The sequence below is a fragment of the Gilbertella persicaria genome (genome assembly GCF_025201335.1).
Source record: "Gilbertella persicaria strain CBS 190.32 chromosome Unknown B0P05scaffold_7, whole genome shotgun sequence".
Classification (NCBI taxonomy): domain Eukaryota; kingdom Fungi; phylum Mucoromycota; class Mucoromycetes; order Mucorales; family Choanephoraceae; genus Gilbertella; species Gilbertella persicaria.
In genome coordinates this window covers 389,893-416,471 of record NW_026251968.1, presented here as the reverse complement: position 1 = coordinate 416,471, position 26,579 = coordinate 389,893, and the positions used below count along the sequence as shown (strand labels likewise).

Genomic DNA, 26,579 nt, shown 5'->3' with positions numbered 1-26,579 from the left:
CTTTTGCTTTGTTGTTTCGTTTGTTTTAGTCTTTTTTTTTTTATGTAGAATGTGTCGTGTTACTTGATTTAGGTTTCCGCAAACGTTCTTTCTCCTTCTCTTTTTATTATTTTTCCTATGGAGCAAGTGTATGTATGCTATGCATAGATGAGTAATTAAAAGACTAGACTTAATAGTTTAGAAAACGATATACTTGCTGTCTTTGTAGTTCATTTTGACATTACAAAAGGCAATGTTGTTGAATGGCAATACCCTCCAGGTAATAATAGAAGTAAAGATATGGCCCAAACTAAATATACATAGACATTGATTTAGAAGGTATCGAATATCAAGCCATCTGTAGTGGCTTGCATAAAATAGAATCCGATGTTATGTAAGTCAAGTTGGTTTGCATAAATAACTCATATGTATAGTTTATTTACTCGACAAAAACATCAACTTGGTCTTTGTGTGTTTGAGAATAAACCCACTAGAGATCATGCAAACCGAGGTGCCTATATGAAAGCCATAGGTGTGCTTGTACAACCCTCTGATACTGTTCTACATCATACAGTCTTTTTAAAGCAGGAAATAAGGTATATACACAACAAGACTGTTCTATATTGATGGTATCATAGTAAGCATATGGTTCCTCAAGAAGACATAGAGCCTAGTCGGTATGATGATTTGATTCAATATTATACCCAACATCAATCTCAGACACAACCCACACGCCTATCCACCTATGATGCACCTCAAGATCTTAACATGAATCGCAGTGTGAATGATAACTTGAGACATACGATCATAGCTCCTCAACGCAGGGAATATGATGGTATGGACGTATTTACTGATTTAATACGTCAATTTGGACCCCACATATTTGTTTTGTGGAAAGCTGCTTTACTAAGAAAAAGAATCATGCTGTTAAATACACCACCTATGGAAATTGCATGCAAGTATGGTAAGTGCTTTCTTTTTTATAAAATAAAATACTGATCATTTATCAAGTACATTTAATCCATTTATTGGGCCAAGTACCTCCTGTGTTTCAAAAGAAAGTGGGTCAAATAGAAGCCAAATTTGCAATGGGTGTAAATGATATTCCACAACTAGAAAAGCAGTATCAAAAGAAGAGTTATATTGCATGCAAGTGGATATCCTATCTTTGCATAGACACTCATAGTTTATAGGTACACCGGATTCAATATTTCAAATGAAAACTGAATTATACGATATACTGGTAAAAATGCCTGCTTCGTGCGGTACGCATCGTGCTCGCATATACAATGATGAATTGCCTGTTATGTCATCCAGAACAGTAGCTACAGAATACAATGCTGCTGATTTGATACGGTATCAAATCATGTTTCATCAAAGGGCTTATCGACCCTCTACAGGTGTATGGTGTACCATGTCTTCTTTATGGACAGGACTCTGTTATTTTGTATATGATAAACAAACAACCACAACACACAGTGATTGGCAGCGTTTGTTTGCTGGAAGAAGAGCATCCCGACCTATTCAGTTAGAAGAAGAAGAACAACAGGATTTACTTGCTTATCCAGATGAAGAGCAAGATGCAACAGAAATTCAAAATAGTCAAGTATTTGAAGCAGTGGCTGCTCGAGCATCTGAGGAATTACAGCGACAAGAAGAAACAAATGATGTGTTATTGAGGTATCTGATGAATCATTCATGGGGGAGGGGTGTTTTTTTTCTGACCTATATTTAGATCATTTCATCGTTTGACGGGATGTATGCTATACAAACTACAGTCGATATTGAGTCTAAGGCAAGAAGAAAGGATCCATACTATTCATCTCTACCCAAAAGACATGGTTCAATTAGGCCTTGATCCACAATGCGATATTGACTTTGTCGTTGAATTAGCCAATCTTTATTTCAAGAAACAAGTATTTGTACATGGTCTACACAACTCCATTGGCTATGTGAATGATAGTTTATGCTGTTGTAAGACCTAATAAAGCCATTGTTGACATCGCCATAAATCAATGCTTAATTGTACAGTCTCTATGGATTTAGGCACACCCAACACAACTGGAGACTGACCAAAATGTTGTTTGATATGATCTGTCTCCTGAGTAGACCAAAACTGATGTACATGATAACAAGGTACATTTTTTTGTATTGTGTCTTTGAGCTGAACCTGATGAAAACTCGGTGTGTTGGATAGAACAGAATCAAATACGAGAATACATTGATAGCCCATAGGATGCCTATGTTGTGCTGGTATCCAATCAGAAGAAGAATGGGGTACTAAAAGATCATATGTATCTATGGGATGTTGTTTGAATTCATACCATGCTTGTTGAAAGAGTGTTGTCTCGATATGTTGTGTCATGTCTGAGCGATAGGTAGCATTACCTCGAAATGTTGCTTTATAGCCTAATTTCAAGATGAATAAAGGAGAGGAAAAGATAAACAGAGAACTTACCTCCTTTCTCAAGTAAGAGAGCAATTTTTTTCTTGAGTGTGATATAATATCCAAAACCATGATGGACTTTTTTGATGCTGGGATAAGCCCAATGTAATTTTGTTTCTGGGTGCCATGCTATGCCAAATCGTAATAAAAGTCCTATTCTAGGTGAATATTGATTTTGGATAGTTATCAGTCTCTTTATTTACTTGAAGGAAACATGCGACTATAAAAAGTACAATGCCGTAAAGGTGAAGCCAGTATAGCAGCTAATTTATATGAGTAGATAGAAGTGGGTTTTGTTATTTACCATAAGGACTTGTAGCTAACTTTGCTTCTAGACTATGAGGTTTTTGTTGAACGAGTTGTTTTATTTGTGGTTGAGAAAGTCTATTTTGACGCTTCTTTATTTTTGTCTGCCACTGTTTGATAAGGTGTGAAATTGTGCTTTTTGACATGTAATGAAAAGAAAAAGAAATACGCGCATTTTTTTTAAAGATGCGTTTACTAACAACAATAAAAAAAAAATGATTCGGACATTCCTCTTTTCTTTTTCCTTTTTTTCATGACAGATACAACAGAAGAAAAAAGACGTTTTCAAATAGAACTCGAGTTTGTACAATGTCTTGCTAACCCTTGGTACCTAAATAGTAGGTAACAAGTATAGACACATAAAGATCCAGTTTGACTTATCTTGACCCAGATCTCGCACAACAGCAATACTTTAAAGACCCTACTTTTATTCATTATCTTGAATACTTGCAATACTGGAAACAGCCTGAATATGCTCAATTTGTCGCGTAAGTTGTTATCCTGGTTGAATATACACTCATAGTTTTAGTTATCCACATGCACTTTATTTCTTGGACCTGTTACAACACACTCAATTCCGTGATTACATAAGTACTTCAGAAAATACCCAAGAAGTGCATCGTATGCAATATTACCACTGGCAGTACTTGCGTAATCCGCCTAAATCAACAGCCGTAGAAGAACTCGGTGCATTAAAAGACGAATCCGAAGCATAAATAAATAAATAAATAAATAAAAAAACATTTATTTAACGGCAACAAGTCTCGAGACCATTGCTTGTTGACGAGCTTGTTTCTTCTTTTCTCGAATTTCCAACCGAGCATTTGCTCTTCTTTCTTGCCGAGATAACCGTTTCTCAACCACCAATGCTTCTTCTCCTTCCTCTTCTTTTTGTTCCTCTATTATTTTTTGTGGTTGCCGTCTCTTTGTAGTGGGTGCTATGACTTCGACCCACTCTCCTTCCTCTGTATCATATTGTTGATCATGAAATGGTTCTTGTAATTGTATTTGTTGTTGTTGTTGACGGTACCAAGATGATAACCAATATGGAAGCATGTAATTAAATGGCGGCTACGACAGAAGTGAAGACGACAACAAAGAAGAGAAAAAGAAGAAGAAAGGTCAAAGTTTATTTTATACAGTAAACTTATAACGTGATAGAATGATCATTATCATTTGATATGTGATATTCACACACACGGTGAATTCTAATATTGAGATTCTAACGACAATCCTATATGCTCCTATCAAAGTAGCACGCACAACGTAGACTCAACGTCATGATTTTTATTAGTTGTTTTAAGAATGTCAAATCAAGAGTGACTCATAAAATACGTATTGACTCTTTTTAAAGTCGTTCTTGAAGGAGAAGCCTAGATTGTGTTGTATCAATAAGGACGTATTGGTTATCTTGGCTTACCTTATCCCAGTTGGCAATAATACGAACTAATTGATGCTGAATTGTCTTTTTGTCCACTTTAAACATAATCAATAACACTCTATCTATTACTTTACTTACCACGTGGCTTAGTGTCCCTTACCCATTGGCCTTGAAGGTCATAAAAATACACCAAGATGGACAACAAAAGACCCACTGCATAATCTTTGCCCGTTCTACCATGCACCAAGATTCGCTTTTGGTTCAAGAGAGGCTCTCTCACAAAATCAATTGCCTTTTGAATACTCGAACCAAACACAATCTGGCCCTTTTTACCTTCAGGAACAGGTAAATGTAAATAGTTTTCTCGACCCTTGTTTTCTGCATGTTCATGTTCAGAACAATTGATGATCACATCAAAATCTTGCCAACATAGACCACTGGCATGATTGCCAATACCTAAAAGTGTAGGTTGAATAGTCGTAAATTCGGCTTCTTGTTTTGTTGCTTCTTGACGAGACAAGGCTACTATGTCTCGAACAGCTTGTTCGCATGTCGATGCATTGGCTAAAATAGTAGCATGATGTTCCCAAAATAAAAGAGATGTGAGGCCCTATAGGTACATATGAATCATCGAGTTTTTTTTTGTATCATTTCGTTTACCAAAGACCAAGCTTCTTGATCGTCACCCGAACCTTGTACATATAAATACCCGGGCCTTGATTGATAGCCTGATGCCACAGCCTCAGATGCACTCAAGCAAATCACTGGATAAAACGGGGTTTCTTGATCAAATACTGGAGGAGACAATGCATCATAAGACTGTGGTGTAAGCCAGATAGGCCGTAATGGTTTCTTGAGCTGTTCCAAGCTCTCTAGATCAATACTCGACTGAACTAATTTGTCTACAAAACTATCTATCCTGGCCTCAATCTGAGCATGTTCTGACCTCGACACAGCAGAGGGTAAAGAATGGAACTGGGTGTCCCAATCAGGCCTGCCCTTAGCCAAGGCTCGGTTAAGCGTAGCACACCAGATGGGAATCGTTTTGGATAAGGCGTCTGGAATTTTCTTGCCTTTCCGAGTTGAGTCTACAATGATACAGCCATGATGTTGAGTGATCATGGGGATAAGGTGAAGGTTGTTTCGTCGTATGTTAAAGTCCCACATATGCATATGGCCGTCAGTTGATTTGAAGTAAGCTGAATACGCTTTTTTCTAATAAACAACATTGACTTCTGTAAACTATCCTTCTTTCATATACTTACCTTTGTGCGATCAATATACCATGATCCACAGCGTTCGTTGGCTACAAGCATAAGTCTCTATGTCATTGCGATCATGCTTACCAATCAAGGCTAACTCTGACATCATGTCTGCTACTTCCATAACAAAACTAGCATCATCGACTATTGATCGAAGACGATTATAACTAGATCCAGAAAAGGATTCAATAAATCAAGTATTGAGAACAACACCTACATGTTTTTACTGTCATTTCGAATAAGTTTTGACTCAAAGTTAAAGTCATTATGTTCTGCAAACAAAAGATCGTCTCCCATGATCAGAAAAAAACAAGAAAAAAAAGACGTAGTAGGACTACATATATTTTCTTCCTCTTCTTCTTATTTGCTATGCACCCTAAAAGTATATACAAGAAAGAACCTGATTTTAGTCAACTTGCTCGAGATTATGCTTCATTCAAGCCTTAGTAAGCACTTGTGTATGATATGTATGTCCTCTTATTTGGATAGTGTTCAAATCGATTCTCAAGGGAGAAGTTTTATCGACTTTAAGGACGCGTCTGCAGTCAAGTAAGCAACAAACACACATAAAAGACATGCCTAACTTATCGATAGAGAATTATGCTTATGTCTGTTGAAAAAAGACTTTAATTTAGAGGTTGATTTTCCCTTAGACACACTATGTCCTGCTATTCCTAATCGACTCAATTATATTTTATGGCTTCAAGACTTACTTGAAGATACTCATCCTAAAGATCAGCCTGTGAAAGGCATTGACATGTATAGCATTCATGACCTATTTCTACGCATACTCATCCTACTTTAGTGGTGTTGGTGCTTCATGCATTTATCCTCTTTTAGGTTGCGCAACCCATTCCCAATGGAGTTTTCTGGGTACTGAGATTAATGCCAGGTCACTGTCCTATGCCACTAAAAATGTTGAGAAAAACTGTTTACAAGACAGAATTCAACTTGAACACAACAGAGACCCAAATAAGATATTCTTGCTTGAAAAAGACATATCATATGCATTTTGTATGTGTAACCCTCCTTTTTACAGCAGCCAAGAAGAGATCGAACGAGGCCTAGCCAACAAAGAACTTGAGCCTTCTGCTGTATGTACAGGCAACCAGGACGAAATGATCACAGAAGGTGGTGAGTATGGATTTGTGAAGCGTATGATTCTCGAAAGCCTTGAACTCAAGACAAAAGTGCGATGGTACACAAGTATGATTGGACTCAAGCGAACCATACGGCCCTTGATCCGTGTCTTGAATGATCAGGGCATCACTAACTATATAGTCACGCGTTTTACACAAGGCAAGACGGTTCGTTGGGCACTTGGCTGGTCCTTTTTTCAACACAAGTCTAAAAAAGCATATCAGATTGAAACATGGCGTCCTGTCTATCAATTCGAGATTGAGTTGCCTAAACCTATGTTGTTTGTCTTGAATGAGACGAAATCTATGTTAGATGATTTAGACATTCGCTATCAAGAGGATGTTGATGGGACACTACAATGCACAGCTACTAAAAATACATGGTCAAGAGCAGCCCGTAGACAACGCAAACGACAAAAGACATTAGACGATTTAGAAGAGCCCTTTGTGTTTTCTCTTGTTATGTCTTTTAGTGCATCAGAAACTGATAGTTTTCTTCAAATCTGTTGGTTAGAGGGAGGCAACAAAGCACAATTTGAAGCATTTTGGTCTCACTTAAAGAAGCGTATTGAAGAAGCTTGTGGGTTAGACAGAGGCACTCAATTTATTAAAGCAGTTTAAGGCAATCTGCCTGAAATGAATCACCAGCCCATCTGGCTACTTGCTTCATGGCTTGAACCTTTTTTTCTGTAGCATCTTCATAGCGTAATTCGTATAATGTACACATGTTTGTAATGGCTGTTTCGCAAGTACCTGCTGAAGTAGGGTTATTGGCTGTCAATGTCTCTAGAGTATCAATCGCCTATGAAAATACCATTAATCTCAAGCAAACTTCATAATTCTTTCTTTTACCTTGGCTAAATGACCAAGATAGACTTCACAAACACCTAAATTATTCATGGCCATCAAATTATCCTTGTTCTTTTGTAATATATCTCTTGCTTGGCTCCATTCACCTTGTGCCATATAAGCGAGTGCTCTATTGGTCTCTAATGCTTCTTTTACATGATCTTGTTCTCCGTACAATGCTTCCATACGATCAAACATACGATTTGCAGACTCCATATCGCCCATTTGTAAATACAGTCGACCTAGACCTGACAAGACGTCCACTTGATCGGGTGCCTTTGTCAAGATGAGTTCCATCGTGTTTGCAGCAGACGAATAATCCTTGATATGAATCCAATGAGTGGCCAACACAAGATAGGTCTGAATCTCTCGTTGTTTCCATACACTATCGTCGGATTGTCGTTGCATTTTTTTGCAGTAAACAACCAACAAGGTAATTCGTTCAAGTGCAAGTGCAGGGTATTTCAGATGAGACGGTAAGGTAGCGAACAACATACGAAGTTCAAAAGGTACAATGGATACATGGGTAACAGGGTCAGTCAACTCAGGTCGGTCCAGATCACCGAGTTTCTCAAATTCGGCCGAAGCTAATTGACATAAGCCAAGCTTGGTCAGGGCTAATAAACGCATATGCCATAGCTTGAGTATATCTTGTACTTGAGTAGGATCGGACTGCATGATCTGTTGTCTAGCATACTTGGCTATGGATCGCCACATGTTGTTCATCTATCACGTTGAGAAGAATCCATAATGAAGTTGCTTACCACCATTGCTTCAGGTCCTTTGATAGTCTTGTCTGATTCAATATCACGTTGAGGTCTCTCATGAGGGGGCACATGGCGCTCGAGTAGATCGTTAAAAGTGTCACTCTAGATGAATAGTAAATAACAAGTCATGTCTATCTATCTCTTTTTATTTACAACTGGAATATCATAAAAGTTAGCACTACTGTTGAGTGTATTGCCAATAGAGAGTGTTATTGGTTGTTTATGGCTTCTAGCTGGTTTTGAAGGAGGAGACATGGCTGCTTCGTTTACCACTGAAGGTAAAACGACAGACTGAAGTAACACAGAGGCATCTGTTTCCATTTTATAGGAAGAAAAGAGTAATAATAATAATAATAATAATAAAAAAAGTGCTTTATTTTTTTTATATATAAATGGAAAAAAGATGTCTGCGTGTGTTTATATGGGGTGAATATGAGAAAGAGAAAGAATGTTTATATGTGTATTGTGTACAAGTGTGGACTACGATTATTCTTCCATGATTTCTTCTTCTTCTTCCATGTGTTCATCTTCGTATTCCTCATCGTATTCATCATCAACGGTGGCTTCTTGGTATTGTTGGTATTCAGAGACCAGATCGTTCATGTTGGATTCAGCTTCAGTGAATTCCATTTCATCCATACCTTCACCTGTGTACCAATGCAAGAAAGCCTTTCTTCTAAACATGGCGGTGAATTGTTCATTGACACGCTTAAACAAGTCTTGAATGGCAGTAGAGTTACCAATAAAAGTACCAGACATCTTGAGACCCACAGGGGAATGTCACAGAGAGAAGTCTTGACACTGTTGGGAATCCATTCAACAAAGTAAGAAGAGTTCTTTTGTTGAACAGCCAACATTTGGTTCTCGACTTCCTTAGTAGACAAACGACCACGGAAGATGGTGGCAGCAGTCAAGTAACGACCGTGGCGAGGATCAGAAGCAGCCATCATGTTACGAGCATCGAACATTTGAGCCGTCAATTCAGGTACGCTCAAGTTACGGTATTGTTGAGAGTTGGAAGCGGTCAAGGGAGCAATACCAACCATGAAGAAGTGAAGACGAGGGAAAGGAACCATGTTGACACAAAGCTTACGCAAATCACTGTTGAGTTGACCAGGGAAACGCAAACTGGTAGAGACACCGGACATGACGCCAGAGACTAATTGGTTCAAATCGCCATAACCAGGGGTTGTTAACTTGAGTGTACGGAAACAAATATCGTAAAGAGCTTCGTTATCGATACAGAAAGTAGCATCACAGTTTTCAACCAATTGGTGAACAGACAAGACAGCATTGTAGGGTTCAACAACGGTATCAGAGACCTTGGGAGAAGGCACAACAGAGTAAGTACTCAAGATACGGTCAGGGTATTCTTCACGGATCTTGGAGAGCAAAAGAGAACCAAGACCGGAACCAGTACCACCACCAAGAGAGTGACAGAGTTGGAAACCTTGAAGACAGTCTGTGTTTTCAGCTTCCTTACGAACCACATCCATGATAGTTTCGACTAATTCAGCACCTTCAGTGTAATAACCCTTGGCCCAAGAGTTACCAGCACCAGATTGAGCATTGACAAAGTTATCAGGACGAAAAATCTTGCCATATTGACTACTACGGATGGCATCCATTGTGGCAGGTTCAAGATCGACCAAGACAGCTCTATTTCATAAAATGAGTTGACACATCACACAACGATGGTATTCTTTACCTTGGCACATATTTGTCTTTGGAGCCTTCATTATAAAAGACGTTGATGCGTTCTAATTGGAGGTCGTTGTCGCCCCTGTAGTTACCATTCTCATCAATACCGTGTTCTTGTGAAATGGTTTCCCAGAATTTTTGACCAATCTAATCAAGAGACGTTGAGTGATAGGTTCTTTAATAGTATGATTTTTATATTTTACCTGATTACCACATTGACCTATAATTATTTAAAGAAAAAAAGAAGTAAGAGAAGGTTTAGAAAAAAAAAAGGGGGGAGAGACTCAAAGTATGCTTTCTTACCAGCTTGCAAGTGAATGATTTCTCTCATGTTTGATATTATATGTGTATTAAAGAATTAAACAACTAAAAAAAAAAGTCTATAAAGAAGAAGAAGAAAAAGAAAAGAAGAACAAAAAAAAAAAGGTAAGTTTTATATACACGTATAACTTATTTTTACCCAAAAAAAAGGTGTGTTTAACTCAACGAAAAGGAAAGAAACCTCGTATAAAAAAAATATTTTATTTATTGTCGATTTTAAAAAAGTCACGCCTTGTTCTCCAAAAAAGAGTCATTCCACGCGGTTATTTTTTGATTTGAAATAAGTGAGCCCTATCGGACACTGTCTTTTTCTGCTCTTCTTTCATAACACTATTATGGCAAGTTACCTTTCTTTCTCTCTCTTTTCAGGTTTCGTTTCCAATTTATATATGTGAAAAGAAAAACACGGCCTTTTGTTTTTTTTGTGGCATTGCTTCGGAGATTCTACCTTGGATAAAATGACGATTTTGATGAAATGTATATTGATCGTTTACTGAGCCAATAAAACAAAGTTCTCCTTTACAGTGGATATACGCTACCCTGAACTCCTCGCATTGTCAAGGGGTTTAGGATAAAAATCTGCATTTGAACATGTATAATACCAATGCTGAGTACACTTGTTTTTGCTAGACATAGTCATGCACTCCGTCTGTTTTTTTTTCCAAGAATATGGGCTAAGAAAAAAACATGTTCAGGACAACGGAGCAGTTCAAGCCAGATATAAAACTACTATAAAATGATGCAGATGGCTTGTTCTTTTATGGATAGGTTACAGTTCTGACCATGATTGGTTGCGGGAAATGAAGGGGAAGTTTGTATGGTTTCCAAAAAGAGAACTTGCTGGTTCCTGAAACTGCTAATAGCATAAAAATCAAATTTTACCACACAGGCCATATGCGAAAATAGATGAGTTATTTGGGGTGTATAGACATGTGTCGCATAAATTAACCTCATTCTCTAATATAGGCTTTGACAATGAGGAACGTTCATAAGAGGAAAGTAGTTTCAATGGCAGAAACTTGTTGAAGAAAAAAAGGGGGGTGGGCGCTGAAGCAGAGGAGTATTTGGTTACTACTTGATCATTAAGGCTAGCTTACTAATCAATTCACAAAAAACCTTATGTGCTATTCTTGCTAGTATGGGAATACAGTTTTTGTTTTTAAGCATTACACATGAGCGTATTCTTACATAAGCAATTGTTTATTATTTACATATGGTGTACATAGCTTAGTTTGTGTGTTCATAAATAAGTAATTAGGAAGCGTTTTTTTCAATCAACAAATTGCGCAGAAACTTAATTTCAAGTTCTAATTCCTTGACTCGATTTTCAAGTGTTGTTGATTTCTCTGCCATTTCTTTTACGGTTTTCTCCATAGTTTGTTCACGTTGTTTCTTCTTGATACGGAACCGTGCACTGGCAGCTGTATTTCGCTTTCTTTTCTCTTCTTCAGTAGGATCTTTTTTTGGACTTTCATGTTGATGTTGTTGCTGCGGAGAGGGAAGGGGCGTTAGGCTGCTATTATAAACAGCAGAAGCGATGAGTAATGTTTTGCTCATTTCTTCTAGTGTCATAGAAGGAGATATCTTGGGTAAAATGACAGGTGTCTTATTGGATATCAGTTTCTGTTCAGTTGACATGATTTGTTTCTGTGCAAGTTCATAGTAATTGACGACATCTTCACCAGAGAGACTAGCAGCTGTTGATTTAGGACTTGATGATATGCTCTTAAGTTCATCATCATGTGTGAATTGAACATTTGTCTAGATCAGATGAGTACAACAAGAACGAACGAAGCAACTAGACTTACCCAAAGGCTTAAATTATTTTCTAATTCGATATCTGATCTTTTGGGTTCAATGATAGAACCGAACACAAGTGGATCTAGACTGCTGCTATAAGGTGAGAATGACATGAAGGAAGAAGAAAAGAAAAGAAATGAAAAAAAAATGTCAAGTGTAACTTATAGTTTGGTGACTTAACAGCTGCTTAGTAATTCAACACCCTTTCATTTCATGCTTCTTTGAGTGGCTTTTTCTTAGGTTCTAAAATTGGTTGAAATCGTCACTTTCCCGTAAAGATGATGCAAATCTTGATTTCAAATACATATCTCTATTTCAAGATGGATGTGCTTGGACCATGCTTATACAAAAATTGTATGATTTTTCTGTCAAAACCAGTTTTTTTTTCTAAAAAAAAGACAAGACTTATGGAGTGTCACAAACAAATTGAAAGGGTAATTTGTTATTGATCAATAGAGGTCTAGAAAACGATAGAACTACTGCAATAGAACAGGCAAGTAATGCTGCCAAAGCATAAATGATATGCTGGCACATACGATGCCCAGGAATGTGCCTGCAATGACTTGTGCTCTTGTATGATGCCCCAGGCTTACACGCGACCAAATAACGGCTAGGGAAAAACAATGAAAAGCCAACATAAATAATTTCGCTTTAGTGCCTGGAATTGCCATGACAACGCACTGCAAGTACGTCGTAAAAAAACTAATAGCAGCTGAATGAGAAGAAGGCATGCCATAGCTTGTCTTTTTCTTGGTTTGTTGAGGCCGTGGTTGTTTGATGATCTTCTTGAGTACCTTTGCAATCAGGGTTGTCAAGATGGCGCAAATAATAAAGTAAACAACATGAATGGATTGTAGATAAAGTAAAGTGAAAAAAGTGCAAATAATCACTATTTCCCTAGTCTAGAAAAAAAAATCAGATGATGATAAGTATGTTAACTTTATTTACGTATGATAAAATGTTTAATATTGGTGATCTCATAAAAAAAAAAAAAGAGAGAGGAGGGAGGCTATGTGACAAAATTGAAGTCTATATATAAAATAGTATGATATGCAAAACAAAAAGGTTAATAAGTGTACGTTGACCTGTTCACTTTCCAAGGTTGTCAGTAATATGTTTTATACAAAACTTCAGTCTAGGAAACAATTCTTCGACCGATTTAGGCAGTTTAAAGGTAGAATGGATGATAAAAGACAGCTAATGTAAGGTAGCCACGTTGATAAATGGGGAGTAAAGGAATGCCTAATTCTTTTTCAAGACCTCCTTGTAAAAAGAACTCTTCAGAGAAAATGATTGCTCATTTTTTAGCACTATCAAAAGGCTATGCTTAAATGTGTTTATGCAGTTGCTTAGGTCAGTGCATTTGATAATAGCACTACAGATAATCAGACGCTCGTTTTCTGAATCATTTGATAAATGTAAAACAATTCGATGTGTTCCGCTAGTTTCTTGATGTTATCTACGTAATTGCGGTAGTATCCCATATCTGTACATAGAATGCTTTGTGCAATGATCTTTCTAAAAACTAAGAAAATGTAAGGATTCAATCATCATAAACGACACACTTACTCTTATACTCGGGTTGTAATTTGATGTGAATCATTGATTTAAGTAATGCTTGCTTGAAAACTTAAGGAATGTTATACAATGAGAGCTTTTCAAGGCAGGGACTCTTGAAGCATTGCTCCAATATAGGTGCATAGACGCCAAATAGATTTTAATTTGATGCACACTTGGTACAATGTACCAATATAGATGTAATGTTTTATACTACTTGGTGTCTGAACACCTACATTGGGTTCTATCATCTTTTTACTCAAAAATAGAAAAAAAAAGATATTTATGAGCGATTATGACAGAGCTTGTATGATAGCTGAATGTTAAATAAAAGTGAAGGACAAAAAAGAGCATTTATTTCTCAAAGAAATGTGCTTATTGAAGTATTTGATTATCAGGTTTCTTATGCACCACACTCTATCAGAGTACCGGATAGAGAGGGGATAGTCTCAAAAAAAAAATACAAAATGCATAAATGTATTTCTTTAACGGCGAACACTCTGCCCTCTCCAAAAGAAACATGGATGTATAAGTTTTGACAATATAATTGTATTAGTTTTTTAGTATCTCTCTTAGCTTCACTTAAAATAAAATTAATATTTAGATAAGATCGGATGGTATTGTCGAATAGAGTTTTATTTTTGATGCTTTGAAGCTTAGTGTAAGTGAAGGATTCTGAGTTTAAATCATATCCTCAGTTCAAAAACTAAAAGTGTCTAAAAACGAAAAGCTATCAGAAAAGTGTATTAACAAAACTGGTAGATATAAATATACTGCATTAAATGGTGTAAAGAAAGTAGCATGTTTAAAACCAAGATAATGGGGTATCCTCCAAAAGCGTGTTTACTGTTTTTGAGCTGTAGTGTACATTCTTTATAGTACTTTTGTAAATATAACACTTTGAATGTATTTTATAGACCTAGAGAAGCAATTCATACTAAGACATGCTATGTCTAAAATGTCTCTATCAAACTCAAATCTCAAAATAGTGAAAAATGAAGATCTGTAAAGGCATTATAAGGCCAAATAACGATTTTTTGACTTTTTCAAAACTTGCTTTATTTTTGCATATGTTCTTTTATGTGTGCGCAAACATAAAAAACTCAAAAGAAAGGAATTAGATGGCAGAAATGATGGTTCATCATGATAAACAGTCGCGCCTGCAGTGGGCTGCCAATCTGCCGCTGGTGCTATTATGCCAATACTACGTTTCAAGCTACTTACATTGAGTTTTTTGCAAATGGAAATCTTAAATAAAGATGGCCTCATAAAGCTTTCAAAAGAATCTAGTGAGTAAATTATGGGCTATAGCCCTTATATAAAAAGGTATAAAATGAAAGGAAAGTGAATAATAATAAATTGTAAGGGAAGCAATCGTGTCTAAATGACTTCCTTATATACAACATTATCAGTATGAGGCCCTTGTACGTTTAGAAAATCATTGGTTGTCCTTAAATTTTGTTAATCTTTATCTTAAAGGCAGGTCAAAATGAAAGTTTGAGTTCTTTGAATGATGCAAACGCTTGTTGTTTGTTTGAAACAAGGTCGATTCTTTGAATAAAAAAAAAGATTTAGGATTTGGCTCTTTGGCAATCATAGCCACAATGAGATGTCTTTGAATGAGCGGCATGTGAGCCTTTTGAACGTATTGGAGAGAAAAAGTTAGAAAGCGTGTAAATTTTGTTTTTAAGCATATAAATTATATAAATGTTTAGTCTTTGATGTGAAGAAAAGAACATGTCGTACAAGATCAGGAACAATTGAATTACTTTATGGACTGCCATCTAAAAAGAGTCACAATAGAAAAATTTTAAAGCACTGGAATATCTGTAGAAAATTAAAAAACCTCCTCTTTTTATTCTTCAAGACTTTAGGATGTAAGCTTCGTTTTTAATTTGAGAGTAATTGAAAGAGAGAGGAAAGGGAAGGAAGGGAGAGGGTTGATTATGACGAAATAAAGCATTATGTCTTGCATTACAAAAATCATTAATTGTTTTGCAAAGGGTTAGCCTTCTTGTTCAAAAGCGTCTTGCTGCTTCAGTCCTCAAGTGTGGTCAAAGAAAGATTTGGCTTGATCCCAATGAAGTCAATGAAATCTCCAATGCCAACTCTCGTAAGTAAAAAGAAAAAAATGGAAAAAAGTGGAAATCAGTGAATATGTATATCTCATCCTTACAATCCTTAGGTGCCAACATCCGTAAGCTTGTCAAGGATGGTTTGATTATCCGCAAGCCTGAAATCTCTCAATCTCGCTTCCGTGTCCTTGAACGTGCTGCTGCCAAGCGTAATGGTCGCCATATGGGTTACGGTAAGAGAAAGGGTACTGCAGATGCCCGTATGCGCACCCAAGTTATCTGGATGCGCCGTATGCGTGTCCTCCGTCGTTTGCTTGCCAAGTACAGAGAAGCTGGTAAGATTGACAAGCACTTGTACCACTCTCTTTACCTTAAGTCTAAGGGTAACGGTTTCAAGAACAAGCGTGTCTTGATGGAACACATCCACAAGGCTAAGGCTGAAAAGGTCCGTGCTAAGACTCTCGCTGAACAAGCTGATGTTCTCCGTGCCAAGAACAAGGCTCTTCGTGAACGCCGTGCCAACAAGAAAACTGCTAAGGCTGAATAAGTCATTAAAACATTTAAATTCAGGGGCATTTAGAGTGTGACAACCAGATATTAAATAAAATAAAATAAAAAAGAGAAGTCCGAGAATAGAAGATTGTTTTTTCTTTTTCTTTTTCCTTCTTATAAATGGCTAGAAGAAAAGAAAGTATCATACAACAGCCATGGGATTTAATAAGTTCAGCAAGAAAAAGAAATAAAACGCATGTTTCTACCATTATAAAAAGTGCATACCTTTCAGTGTTTATCCTTCTTTGTTTCAATCAATACTCACATGCCTTATAGACTCTCCTACTCCTCCTGTAGTAACAACACAAGATGTTATCGCACAACGTTCACAAAGTTTTGCTTATGGCTCGAATTATAAGCAAAAGCATTATGTTCGAAAACATATATATTCTGCTTTATTGTCTCGAATTGCAATTGAATTAAGACAGCGCATCACCTTATCAGATCATATCAAAGACGACATTGAATACAAGAATAGCTTCGATGGAAAAGAAATTGTTGTGCGTAACCTATAATAACAAACTCAAGTGGGCTCATTTATTTTTAGGACAAAATTGCCTTAATTACTCAAACATCAGATAGAAAACTAGCATTGCGAATTGGAAAAGCCTTGAGCGAGCAACGTTTCTTCCACGATGTCAGCTACGAAACTCAATTGATAGATTCATCTATTTACATTTATGAGTTTACTAGTCGTAATTTCTACAGCTCTCAACCAAATGGAAGTGATAGTTGGAGTGAAAATGAATCACAAGAAGGTTTTGAGCATGATACTTCCAATTTTCCTAATGGAATTATCACCGAATTGACACATTGCTACGTGCCTACTTGTTGGGATATACGACCTTGTTACAGCCTTACTTGTCCGAAAAGATTACAGGTATTGTCATTATATAATCAGCAAGTCATCTCATGGGTTCTATTTTGTGAACATTTCCTTTTTCAGATAAAATACATTGAAAACGAAGAAGAAGGCATGCTTGTACAAAAACCCTCTTCACCAACCTCGTTTTTACACAATGATCTCTGGGCAGATAATGTAGATCAAGAAACGTATTTCTCTCTCCCCAAAACTGAAAGGAAGAGACAAGAAAACTTGTACGAATTAATATATACCGAAAAAGACTATGTACAGAGCCTAGACTATTTACTTAATGTACGTCTGCAACTATAATATTTAAGCTAAAAAAAGGAAACTTGCATAGATGTGGATCAGACCATTGACCGAAAGGCCTATTATTCCAGCGTCTCGAAAAGAATCATTTGTTCGCAAAGTGTTTGGCAATGTTGAAGACATTTATCGAATTAATAGTAGGCTTCTACATGCTCTTCAATTACGCCAAAGTCAACAGGCCGTTGTTCATCGAATTGGTGATATTTTATTAGAGTACGTGATTGAATTTGAGCCTTATATTAGCTATGGCTCAAAACAATATGAAGCTAAATTTGCCCTGGAAAACGAAAGATATATCAACCCTAATTTTGATGCATTTGTTACAGTAAGAAGGCAGAAAAAGAATAATGCAATTATTGATTGTTTTCTAGACAACAGAACGACACCCTAGCTCATTGAAACTGGAACTGAATGGCTATCTTACAAAACCAACTACTCGACTTGGACGATACACCTTATTATTAAATGAAATCCTAAAACATACCCCACCTGATCACCCAGATTTGGAAGATTTACCAAAAGCAGTAACCATCATTAAGCGCTTTTTATCCCGAGTCAATGCAGAGACCGGTAAAGCCAAAAATCGATTCGATCTAGAGCGAATCCATTACAATTTATCTTTCAAATACAAGGCAGATGAAATGGTAGAAAAAGAAAATAGTTCTAATCGCCTTCTAATACATTTCAGAACCTTGATTTACTAGACAAAAGTAGGTCTATTATCAAGCAAGGTACACTAAAGAAATCACCTCAAATTGATTCTGTTGAGTATCAAGTAATTTTGTTTGATCATTATTTGATTATTGCCAAACTAAAGATTTCAAATGGTACTGAACGTTACATAATTCAAAGAAGAGTAAGTTAGTCACATACTTTTGTTTACTCATTCAACTTTAGCCTATTCCTATAGAGCTTTTACATGTATATTTACCTGACACAGCTATTTCACAGAACAAGAGATCAAGTACATTAGCATTGCTGTCACCAACAGCCCCTGGAACACATATTCGAGCTTCAATTGATATTGGGTCTCAATTGAATTCGGCAAATTCAACAAGTATCAATGGGAATAAAACAATCCATTATCCAATTGCGTTTCAACATTTAGGACGCAATACGCTCAAACAGTACATTCTCTATACAACTTCTCATGCTACAAGAAAGCCATGGGTTGAGAAAATTAGAGAGCGACAAGAGGAGAAAAACAAAAAGAGTCCTATCTTTGAACTATTTCCTGTTATTCCTGAACATACTTTCAAAGAATCAAATCGGATTAATCATTTTATTACATTCAGTAAGCCCTTTTTTCTTTATTAAAATCATGTATTTATTTTGTTTAGATGGTGGTCAGCAATATCTTTTGGCTACGGACGATGGCGTTTACGTAGGGCATCATAATGATCGTCATACAGACACAACGCCTCATAAAGTACTTTTACTTGAAAAAGTGACGCAGATTCAAGCTATTGAAGGCACAGGAACATTACTTGTTTTAGCAGACAAGACATTATGGGAGTACCCATTAGACGTTGTCAACGGTAAACCAGAAACGCAGCCTTCAGGTCGGTTTGTTCAATCTAATGCACCTTTTTTCTATACTGGTATCTGCTTGAAAAAGATGATGGTGTGTGTGCCCAAGATTTCTACATTAAGGTCCGTTATTACTGTCTTTGAGGCCGTCAAACGCTCGGAAGGAGGAAATAATACAACTTCAATTACAAAAACGACTACTAGCAGACGGTCAAGTCATATGCTGGATCGTTTATTATCAATTCGTACTTTGGCTCAACCTTCAGATGATTTACATTTAAAAAAGCTCAAGGATACCTATGTGCCTTGTGAAGCATATGCTGTTGAATTATCTGCCTCCATGATGCTCATTACATCTTCAAGAGGCATGATCATGATTGACATGAGAACAGATCAACCTCAGCGTAAGTATAACATGTCTTGCTTACTTGCATTCACCCGTTATTTTAGAACTGCTTAATCCAGGCGATAGAAATCTTGCTTTTATTCTTGAACGAGAAAGAGAAGTATCTTCTTCATTGCATTTGCGACAACCTATTAGACATATTGCTATCTTTAGAACACCTCGCAATCATTATTTTATGTGTTATGATGGTAAAGGGAGAAATTATCAGTTTTGAACTAACAAACACTTGTTAGAATATGCTTTTTATATAGATAGCAAAGGAAATCGACTATTTACAAAATTTCTTATTGAATGGGAAGGCGCACCTGAGTCTTTTGCATTTTGTTACCCATTTGTTTTAGCATTTGACTCTTCTTTTATCGAAGTTCGTAATGTGGTTACAGTAAGTGCTTCGATATTGTTATTACTCTTAACATGATGACAGGGAGCGATTGAACAAATTATACGCGGAAAGCACATGCGATGTTTGAACAATGGTCACAAGACAGAACTCTCTCTCATTTTTGGTTCTAAAATTGACTCAATGAACGAAAATTATCAATCTATATTTGAAATTCGGCTCGTAGCAGAGCCTTTTATTACAGTTGGCGTCGAGCCATCTACTTTGAACTAATTGTCTTAATTTAATAATAATAATAATAATAATAAATTTAATAATCGTCTTTCAATCGCTCAGAAGCTTCGCGAATGGCAGCAGCAACATGCTCTTCTGCTTGGCGGACACGAACATAATCATGATTAGCAATACTCTCTGCAATAGCAGGGAAGACTTGAGAAGAATAACCAGTCCATAATCCAGGAGCATATACGACATGTTTGAACCATTCGCGTCCCTTGAGACCTTCTTGATCAATAAATCCACGTTCAAAAAATGTAAGGCGATTGTTGGCTTGGTTGATGCGTTTCAACAAGTTGGAATCTGTATGTACAGAAGAATCTTGAAGACGCTTTTCGAGTCGTTGTCTACGACGTTCAAAACGACGTGTTGTCTTTTCTAATGTGTCAAGAGCACTATCCAAACGAGGGAAGCTATGTGGAGAAGCAGATGAAGTCAAACTTTCAGAGTATTTTCGAAGTTCTTTATAATAGTCTGAAGGATAAAGAGGAATGATGGTAGAGTCAGCAAGACGCAAAGTAAGTAAGCCCCAAATCTTGACAAGGGTTTGGTGGTAAAGGAATTGAGGATCACCAAACTTTTCCATCCAGTGGAAACTGTCATAATTGCTGTGGTAAACACCATAGTCGCCATTGAAATGCAAGTTGACACTGGCAATACCGACGTGATCTAAGAAACCAACAAAATCACTACCAGAACCTAACTGACCTACTGGAGGAGGAGATGTCTTGGCAGTAGCAGACCATGCTTCATATACTGACTTGCCGGTGTTAGGATCAGTGATTTCGGAAGTTACTTGATACAAGAGTCTACTGAGAGAAGGAGAGGCTTCTGACAAGAAATTAGGACCAGATACAGCAGTATCCACATTGATATAGACAGCTCCCTCCTTATTAAGCCATTCTCTGTGATCTTCAACCCATTCTGTAGATCCTACAAGGCCATATTCTTCGCCATCCCAGGAAGCTAAGATGATAGTACGTCTAGGGCGCCATCCAGTTTTCAAAAGCTCACCCAGGACACGTGCCAATTCTAAAAGAGCAGCAGAACCAGAAGAAGGATCAACAGCACCATAAACCCAAGCATCACGGTGGTTACCTAAGATGATAGTCTTATCAGGCTCGTCTGTACCTTCAATACGAGCTGTAACATCCCAGATAGGCGTAATTTTGTTTTCAACATGATTTGTCAAGATAACTTCTCCTTCAGTAGGACCACTGAAATAGTCGACTTCTTCAAGGCCACCTTTCCAGTCACTATCTCCGTAAACACCTAGTCCTTGTGTAGCTTTTAAAAGAGGTAGAGCGTCTTCCCATGATAAGGGTAAAGATGGGATCTTGGCAAGTCCGATAGATTCCTCGGGTTTGATACGAACAGCGTCTTTAGTAGCAGCATACCCTGGAGTTAATGGATCGCCAGCTAGCAATGACAAGTATTGTACAGATCCCCTCTGTGCAGAGCTCTTTGATCGCCATGGACCCTTTGGATAAGACTCAGCAGGATTATTGGTTTCATCCTTATTCAATGGTCCGTCATCAATAGGGTCTGAATAAATTAAGGCACCAACACAACCATAGACTTCAGCAGCTCTTACTTTAAGACCACGGAAAGATCCTCCATAACGAACAAGAGCAATAGTACCATTCAGATTAATACCCTTCTGTTTCAAAAATTCAAAGTCTTCAAGACGACCATAATTTGCATAAACAACACGACCAGTCACAGTACCATTCTTGGAATAGCCATGGAAAGTAGGAATTACGTTAGGGTCTCTGCTTGTTTCGTCTTCATCCACGGGATCCTCGGTCAATTTGGCCTCAAAACGCAAATGCTTAGGTCCAGAAACAAGTGCTAAGCGATGAGAAATAGGGTAATTTAAAAGAGGATAATATGTTTCAGTCTTGGCATCAAGTCCAAAGCCCATGAATTGATCGCGTGTCCATTCAGCCTGCTTCTTGTCATTTTCTGTTCCTGCTAGATGGGCTTCTGAGGTGTAAATTTTTAAATATTCACGAATGCTATCATTAGAAGGTAATTCAAGCATAATTCTCTCAGAATTGACTAGGCTAGGAGGATTTGGCTCTAATGTACTTATTAGATCAAACTTTTTTCTTTCTTTTTCTTTATTATTAGTACTTACTTGATACTCGCTTATCATCATGATCAAACCAAAGAGCGATTGTGACACCCAAAGCAATAAGAGCTAAAACAAAGGCAGTAATTGTGACAATAATACGGAAGGTTGTGCGCCGAGGAGGATTGACTGTTCCTCTTTGCCCATCTAATAATGGAGTGTTTTCGTCTTGATCCCCATTCCATTTCTTATTAAACCAGTTTCGAGCCTGTTCAAAAGGACCTCTGTTGTCATCATCTGAAGGTAAAGGGATACCACCAGCCATTTTATATTAACAACAGAAAAAAAAACAGAAAAAGTGGAAACAGCAGAAGTTCAAAAAGCAAATTTAAACGATAACGGAGTTTCGTTCTGCAATAAGGAAAAATTGCCGTTCTGTGAATTACGATTGCATTAACCTATCATTTCCGATAGCTCGGCAAGATATGACAAAGGATATCTTTGTCATAATAAGTACAAATGACGAATCTATTTCCCACTGATATTGTGGGCTATAATTTTAGTACGAGTTTGCATTAAAAACTCACTTCTACAGATATAAAGCGGTATTAAGTTTTCCCTTGTTGAAACTCACAGGCACAAAAGGGTAGATAGGGAACTTCTTGTTTATTAGCACGATCTCAGTTAACAGTGGAACTAGGGCGTCTCACTACGGTAATAACAAAATTCTCTGTTGATGTGATAGTACTTCCGTACAATGTATTCGTTACCTCACTAACACTTGTAATACCTATAGTTATTAGTTCAGTTGCAGTCGCGTATACGGTCCTTCTAATGGTTTGCCCAGTGCCCAGTAGATATCGTGTGACTTGTACAGTGGAACCACTGGCTGTAATGGTACTACCAGGTCGAGTCGAAGTTGTGGGGACTAGACTAGTAACTGTTGCTGTTGTTGCCTGTGTTGTTGTGGTTGTTACAGTTACTAAAGCTGTAGTGGTTGCTAGAGTTGTGGTAGTTTCTGTAGCTAAAGAAGGCGCAGTGATTGTAGCCAATGCTGTAAACATTATTGTAGAGATTGATGTGGTGGCCGCAGAGACCTCTGTAGTAGTAGCGATGGAAATTGCTGTTGTAGTGGATAATGCCGTAGAGATTGCTGTAGTAGTAATCAATTCTGTTGTAGTAGCAAATGCTGTAGAAACTAATGTAGAGAAATTTGTGGTAGCTACAGATGTTTGTGTGGTTGTACTTATAGAAAGTTCTGTAGTAGTACTTAGAGACAATGCTGTAGTAGTAGCAAATGCTGTGGAAACTAATGTGGAAAATTCTGTAGTAGTTGCAGAAGCTTGTGTGGCAGTAGTTATAGAGAGTATGGTTCTGGTATTTGATGCTGTAGAAACTAGTGTAGAAGTTTCTGTAGCAGTAGCAGTTGTAGTAGTAGTTGTAGTGGCTAGCGCTATGGAAACAATAGTGGAAAAGATATTTTTGGCTTCAAGGATCTCTGTAGTAGTAGCAGTTGTTGTAGATAATGCTGTAGAAACTATTGTCGAAGTGGCTCTGGTAGCTGCAGAAGCTTCTGTAGTAGTAGCAGTCGTTGTAGCAGTTATAGTAGCCAATGCAGAGAGTTCTGTAGTAGTAGTAGTTGTCGTAACGATACTGGTAGTTAAGGCTCTGGAAATAAATGTAGAGACTTCTCTATTGACAGTTGTAGTGATTAAAGCTGTAGTAGTTGAAAGCGCGGTTGTTTTTTCGGTTAGTGTCTCTCCTGGTTCAATTTCTGTTGTAGTTTCTGTCAATATCTTTGCTTCTGCAGCTGTTGGATATACTGATTCAGTTGTAGTCGTTTTTTCTGTTGTGGTATCTGCTATCTTTTCTTTTAACGTCACGGCCGTTTCTGCTTGTAATGTATTCTTTTCCGCAGTTGTTATCAAAGTGATTGTATCAGTTTTGATAGCTGGTTCTGTTACTGTGGTTGTTTTCTCAATTGTTTCAGCTTCTCCTTCCGTTAATGTTGTAATTCTATCTGTGGTTATTCTTTGTGTGGCCGTTGTGGTAGTTGTTGCGGTTACTCTTTCTGTTGAAGTTTCCGATTTTATTCTTTTTGTCTTTGTTGAGACTGAGGTAGTTGTCAATGTTATTTTTTCTATTGAAGCTGGTGCTGTAGTTTCTTGTGTTATAGTCGCATTTTCTGTTGTGGTTGTGGTCTGTGTTGAAATTGCTTTCTCTGTTACTGTGGCAGTTTGAGTCTTTGTGAACGTCTCTGGATCCCGAGTCGTTTCAATGACCGAGGAAATAGTAACAAATCTTAAAACTTCTTTTATAGAAGGTATTGGTGGTAGCAAGGTTGTTTGTATTGTCACTGTTGATGCCTCTGCTGTTTGAGTGATCGTTGTTGATTGCTGAACTGTGACAGTGGGTGCAGTTTTTGTACTTTCGGAGACAATTGTCTTTTCTGTAGTTACAGTCAATACAACAGGATTTAATGTAGCTATCGGACTAAACTCGGATGGCTGCAAATGAGGAGCTCTGGAAGCGCCGACTTGAACATTTTGAGATACTTGTACTTTTACAGGTCCCATTTTTTGCATATCGTTTTCTTCCCATGATTCTTCTTTTTGTATCTTTTCTTGGTATTGATCGCTATCTTTCTCATTGTGTCCTTCATCGTCGCTATCACTATCACTACCACTATCATCATCGTCGTCATCATCGTCGTCTTCATCGTCTTCTTCTTCACCTCTTTTAAGTAAACGAGACTTTTCCTGGAACGGTATGTATGAAGGTGCGGACATTTGGTAATAATCATTATTTATTTGATACTCAAACTGTAAGTCTGTTTTTCTTGCCTGGTTGTGTAGAAGGCATACAGTAAAGCTGCCTGCATATGATTAATGAGAATACATTCTTTTGCTCATCTTACCATGTCTTGGATCAAGCGATATTGGACAGTTGTTCAGTGAGGATGTTGTGATTGTAGTTGTGATTGGAGAGGCCAATATGGTTTGGAAACCAATAACAAATAGCCATAATGATCGCATCAAACTATAACTTAGAGAAAAGAAAGAACTGTATTTCTTTAACAAGTCCCTGAAAAATTCCATTCAAAGAATGGACTCTAGTACAAATTTAAATCAATATTCAATAATTTACTGCTTCTTTTTGATTTATTGTTGTAATTATAAATAATTAATGTAAGGTATCTAAAGCAATTGCTATGTATGCGTATATGAGTCTAATGTGAATTGGTGTATAAATATAATCTCAAACTTCATCAGCAGTAGATTTTTTACTCTTCTTTCTAACACAGCATTTTACGCAGCTGCTTGTAACACGCATTCTACGTTTAAGCTGTTTAAGTGTAAAGTAATGATGGAGTGCCTTATTGTCCATTATTCTGTCTTGTCGCATTGTTTGATCTTTATCAATAAGTACAGACATACACGCCTATCAAAAAAAAAAAAAAAAAGTCAGAAAAAAAAACTAGTTTGTTGTTACTTACAGCTACAGACATAACGACACCCAATGTACTACTGGCAGCAACCATGAACATGATGCATTGCTGATAAATAACAGCTTCCATCATGGGCGTACCAGCCATAATCTGACCTGTCATCATACCAGGAATGTTAATCATTCCCATGACACTTAATTGAGTAATAACAGGAAGCAAAGCGACACGAATAGCATCTACCGCCAGCGGTAAAGAAGCTTCATATCTTGAAGCACCAAAAGAAAGACGTGTTTCAAGCATGGGTGCATGTGTACTAGACTTTGCGTTAGAATAAGATAGGATAGGCACATTTATCGTTTACCTAAACTGGTCCAAACAGCGCTCAATGGCCATAGCGACACTGCCCATCGAGTTACCTAAGAGCATACCAATAATGGGTATAAAAGTAGGAGGATCCCAGAAAGGATCTGACTTCAACACAAATGCTGTTCCGACGTATGTTATCAGCAGATTACTGATGAACAAAATCGCGAGCATAATGGGAAACTAAGCTAACATTAGAACTTTTTGTGTTATCGAGGAACTTTGTATTTGTCCTACCATGCCCTTGAATGTTTTCTTTGTTCTGTTAAAAACTGTTTCGTATGAACCTAGAATAACAAGTACGACTAATATAACCTTGGTCAGAGAGATTTCTATGTATGTTTTCTATATATACTTTACTTGACATTGCAATGACAATACCCATATGTTCTGTTTTTAGCACATCATCTAGTATCAAACCCTAATTCAAAATGATTTCAGTTCCCGGTATGTTTCATTTTCTTTATTCTTACCATCAATGATAATTGAAGAACACATCGAAAACCGGATACTAGTAATGATAATTCTAATTTGGTACCTAATAATGCACTGACAAGAGCTATTGTTGTTTTCTGTTAAAGAAAATTTTCTAAGCAGACAAAAAATATGTACCTGCAATGATTAAGGCAGTTGATGCTTCAGTGACGTTCCACCATGACAATTCTGGTTGTTCAATAGCACCCATTTTATATGAAGCAAAATTAAAGATGAAATGTAAAGAAAAAGCAGAAGAAAAAAATTGACGGATCCTCTAATATTTTTTTCGAAAGAAAAAAAAATGTGTCACAAGTCCAGTGATTAAAACTAATCTGATCTTTTTTTTAGAGCTTAAT

At 37.1% G+C, this 26,579-nt stretch overlaps 14 protein-coding genes across 14 annotated transcripts; 5 read left to right on the top strand and 9 right to left on the bottom strand.

Annotated features, from left to right (window-relative positions):
- The first annotated feature begins 49 nt into the window (after positions 1 to 49).
- On the top strand, positions 50 to 2,459 carry B0P05DRAFT_530004 (uncharacterized protein). Its single transcript, XM_051576812.1, has 8 exons — positions 50 to 128; positions 177 to 259; positions 304 to 373; positions 414 to 575; positions 618 to 943; positions 991 to 1,128; positions 1,173 to 1,659; positions 1,715 to 2,459. The coding sequence occupies exons 1-8, from the start codon at positions 118 to 120 to the stop codon at positions 1,962 to 1,964; spliced, it is 1,527 nt and encodes a 508-aa protein (XP_051437902.1). The 5' UTR covers positions 50 to 117; the 3' UTR covers positions 1,965 to 2,459.
- B0P05DRAFT_464087 (uncharacterized protein) lies at positions 1,961 to 2,576 on the bottom strand (the record flags this gene model as incomplete). The annotated part of the gene is made up of 2 exons (XM_051574198.1): positions 1,961 to 2,388; positions 2,438 to 2,576. Coding segments are annotated over 2 exons (567 nt in total), but the record flags the coding sequence as incomplete, so codon positions are not given.
- Positions 2,577 to 2,887: 311 nt separating this feature from the next.
- On the top strand, positions 2,888 to 3,517 carry B0P05DRAFT_529988 (SOH1-domain-containing protein). The gene is made up of 3 exons (XM_051576811.1): positions 2,888 to 3,069; positions 3,123 to 3,219; positions 3,261 to 3,517. The coding sequence occupies exons 1-3, from the start codon at positions 2,985 to 2,987 to the stop codon at positions 3,445 to 3,447; spliced, it is 369 nt and encodes a 122-aa protein (XP_051437900.1). The 5' UTR covers positions 2,888 to 2,984; the 3' UTR covers positions 3,448 to 3,517.
- On the bottom strand, positions 3,476 to 3,787 carry B0P05DRAFT_584461 (uncharacterized protein; the record flags this gene model as incomplete). Its single annotated transcript, XM_051582355.1, has 1 exon — positions 3,476 to 3,787. One exon carries the CDS (start codon positions 3,785 to 3,787, stop codon positions 3,476 to 3,478), a length of 312 nt encoding a protein of 103 aa, XP_051437899.1.
- A 128-nt stretch (positions 3,788 to 3,915) lies between these two features.
- B0P05DRAFT_329842 (tRNA A64-2'-O-ribosylphosphate transferase) lies at positions 3,916 to 5,941 on the bottom strand. Its single transcript, XM_051573548.1, has 7 exons — positions 5,592 to 5,941; positions 5,459 to 5,541; positions 5,378 to 5,418; positions 4,773 to 5,327; positions 4,251 to 4,722; positions 4,152 to 4,207; positions 3,916 to 4,104 (listed from the first exon to the last, which is right to left on the bottom strand). Exons 1-7 carry the CDS (start codon positions 5,669 to 5,671, stop codon positions 4,045 to 4,047), a joined length of 1,347 nt encoding a protein of 448 aa, XP_051437898.1. The 5' UTR covers positions 5,672 to 5,941; the 3' UTR covers positions 3,916 to 4,044.
- B0P05DRAFT_529984 (uncharacterized protein) lies at positions 5,798 to 7,211 on the top strand. The gene is made up of 3 exons (XM_051576810.1): positions 5,798 to 5,923; positions 5,969 to 6,133; positions 6,180 to 7,211. Exons 1-3 carry the CDS (start codon positions 5,802 to 5,804, stop codon positions 7,132 to 7,134), a joined length of 1,242 nt encoding a protein of 413 aa, XP_051437897.1. The 5' UTR covers positions 5,798 to 5,801; the 3' UTR covers positions 7,135 to 7,211.
- Positions 6,863 to 8,464, bottom strand: B0P05DRAFT_329711 (uncharacterized protein). The gene is made up of 4 exons (XM_051573547.1): positions 8,283 to 8,464; positions 8,127 to 8,229; positions 7,366 to 8,088; positions 6,863 to 7,315 (listed from the first exon to the last, which is right to left on the bottom strand). The coding sequence occupies exons 1-4, from the start codon at positions 8,294 to 8,296 to the stop codon at positions 7,121 to 7,123; spliced, it is 1,035 nt and encodes a 344-aa protein (XP_051437896.1). The 5' UTR covers positions 8,297 to 8,464; the 3' UTR covers positions 6,863 to 7,120.
- A 2,791-nt stretch (positions 8,465 to 11,255) lies between these two features.
- On the bottom strand, positions 11,256 to 11,968 carry B0P05DRAFT_329413 (uncharacterized protein). Its single transcript, XM_051573546.1, has one exon. It carries the CDS (start codon positions 11,787 to 11,789, stop codon positions 11,406 to 11,408), a length of 384 nt encoding a protein of 127 aa, XP_051437895.1. The 5' UTR covers positions 11,790 to 11,968; the 3' UTR covers positions 11,256 to 11,405.
- Positions 11,969 to 12,245: 277 nt separating this feature from the next.
- Positions 12,246 to 13,061, bottom strand: B0P05DRAFT_329399 (phosphatidic acid phosphatase type 2/haloperoxidase). The gene is made up of 2 exons (XM_051573545.1): positions 12,900 to 13,061; positions 12,246 to 12,853 (listed from the first exon to the last, which is right to left on the bottom strand). Exons 1-2 carry the CDS (start codon positions 12,930 to 12,932, stop codon positions 12,428 to 12,430), a joined length of 459 nt encoding a protein of 152 aa, XP_051437894.1. The 5' UTR covers positions 12,933 to 13,061; the 3' UTR covers positions 12,246 to 12,427.
- Positions 13,062 to 14,808: 1,747 nt separating this feature from the next.
- B0P05DRAFT_634994 (60S ribosomal protein L19-B) lies at positions 14,809 to 16,216 on the top strand (the record flags this gene model as incomplete). The annotated part of the gene is made up of 3 exons (XM_051583568.1): positions 14,809 to 14,834; positions 15,512 to 15,621; positions 15,694 to 16,216. 3 exons carry the CDS (start codon positions 14,809 to 14,811, stop codon positions 16,128 to 16,130), a joined length of 573 nt encoding a protein of 190 aa, XP_051437893.1. The 3' UTR covers positions 16,131 to 16,216.
- Position 16,217: 1 nt separating this feature from the next.
- On the top strand, positions 16,218 to 19,861 carry B0P05DRAFT_486022 (uncharacterized protein; the record flags this gene model as incomplete). Its single annotated transcript, XM_051575261.1, has 11 exons — positions 16,218 to 16,352; positions 16,412 to 16,635; positions 16,683 to 17,291; positions 17,341 to 17,634; positions 17,681 to 17,953; positions 17,998 to 18,165; positions 18,207 to 18,603; positions 18,650 to 19,243; positions 19,290 to 19,433; positions 19,479 to 19,627; positions 19,670 to 19,861. Exons 1-11 carry the CDS (start codon positions 16,256 to 16,258, stop codon positions 19,856 to 19,858), a joined length of 3,138 nt encoding a protein of 1,045 aa, XP_051437892.1. The 5' UTR covers positions 16,218 to 16,255.
- A 34-nt stretch (positions 19,862 to 19,895) lies between these two features.
- Positions 19,896 to 22,260, bottom strand: B0P05DRAFT_577723 (uncharacterized protein; the record flags this gene model as incomplete). Its single annotated transcript, XM_051581806.1, has 2 exons — positions 19,896 to 21,943; positions 22,002 to 22,260. 2 exons carry the CDS (start codon positions 22,258 to 22,260, stop codon positions 19,896 to 19,898), a joined length of 2,307 nt encoding a protein of 768 aa, XP_051437891.1.
- Positions 22,261 to 22,615: 355 nt separating this feature from the next.
- On the bottom strand, positions 22,616 to 24,724 carry B0P05DRAFT_584452 (uncharacterized protein; the record flags this gene model as incomplete). The annotated part of the gene is made up of 1 exon (XM_051582354.1): positions 22,616 to 24,724. One exon carries the CDS (start codon positions 24,722 to 24,724, stop codon positions 22,616 to 22,618), a length of 2,109 nt encoding a protein of 702 aa, XP_051437890.1.
- A 629-nt stretch (positions 24,725 to 25,353) lies between these two features.
- B0P05DRAFT_464380 (UPF0014 family) lies at positions 25,354 to 25,920 on the bottom strand (the record flags this gene model as incomplete). Its single annotated transcript, XM_051574215.1, has 2 exons — positions 25,354 to 25,696; positions 25,745 to 25,920. The coding sequence occupies 2 exons, from the start codon at positions 25,918 to 25,920 to the stop codon at positions 25,354 to 25,356; spliced, it is 519 nt and encodes a 172-aa protein (XP_051437889.1).
- Positions 25,921 to 26,579: the final 659 nt, after the last annotated feature.

Coding starts and splice junctions, on each gene's coding strand:
- B0P05DRAFT_530004 (XM_051576812.1), top strand. Junction 374..413: donor AAAATAGAATCCGATGTTAT/GTAAGTCAAGTT, acceptor TCATATGTATAG/TTTATTTACTCGACAAAAAC. Junction 1,129..1,172: donor AAAGAAGAGTTATATTGCAT/GCAAGTGGATAT, acceptor CATAGTTTATAG/GTACACCGGATTCAATATTT.
- B0P05DRAFT_529988 (XM_051576811.1), top strand. CDS start 2,985: ATGACAGATACAACAGAAGAAAAAAGACGTTTTCAAATAGAACTCGAG. Junction 3,070..3,122: donor TAACCCTTGGTACCTAAATA/GTAGGTAACAAG, acceptor ATCTTGACCCAG/ATCTCGCACAACAGCAATAC. Junction 3,220..3,260: donor GAATATGCTCAATTTGTCGC/GTAAGTTGTTAT, acceptor TCATAGTTTTAG/TTATCCACATGCACTTTATT.
- B0P05DRAFT_329842 (XM_051573548.1), bottom strand. CDS start 5,671: ATGGGAGACGATCTTTTGTTTGCAGAACATAATGACTTTAACTTTGAG. Junction 5,542..5,591: donor CGAAATGACAGTAAAAACAT/GTAGGTGTTGTT, acceptor TTCTGGATCTAG/TTATAATCGTCTTCGATCAA. Junction 4,105..4,151: donor TTATTGCCAACTGGGATAAG/GTAAGCCAAGAT, acceptor AACACAATCTAG/GCTTCTCCTTCAAGAACGAC.
- B0P05DRAFT_529984 (XM_051576810.1), top strand. CDS start 5,802: ATGCTTCATTCAAGCCTTAGTAAGCACTTGTGTATGATATGTATGTCC. Junction 5,924..5,968: donor AAGGACGCGTCTGCAGTCAA/GTAAGCAACAAA, acceptor ACTTATCGATAG/AGAATTATGCTTATGTCTGT. Junction 6,134..6,179: donor CCTGTGAAAGGCATTGACAT/GTATAGCATTCA, acceptor ATCCTACTTTAG/TGGTGTTGGTGCTTCATGCA.
- B0P05DRAFT_329711 (XM_051573547.1), bottom strand. Junction 8,089..8,126: donor AAGGACCTGAAGCAATGGTG/GTAAGCAACTTC, acceptor TCAACGTGATAG/ATGAACAACATGTGGCGATC. Junction 7,316..7,365: donor ATCTTGGTCATTTAGCCAAG/GTAAAAGAAAGA, acceptor GTATTTTCATAG/GCGATTGATACTCTAGAGAC.
- B0P05DRAFT_329413 (XM_051573546.1), bottom strand. CDS start 11,789: ATGTCAACTGAACAGAAACTGATATCCAATAAGACACCTGTCATTTTA.
- B0P05DRAFT_329399 (XM_051573545.1), bottom strand. CDS start 12,932: ATGAGATCACCAATATTAAACATTTTATCATAC. Junction 12,854..12,899: donor TATTAAACATTTTATCATAC/GTAAATAAAGTT, acceptor TTTTTTTTCTAG/ACTAGGGAAATAGTGATTAT.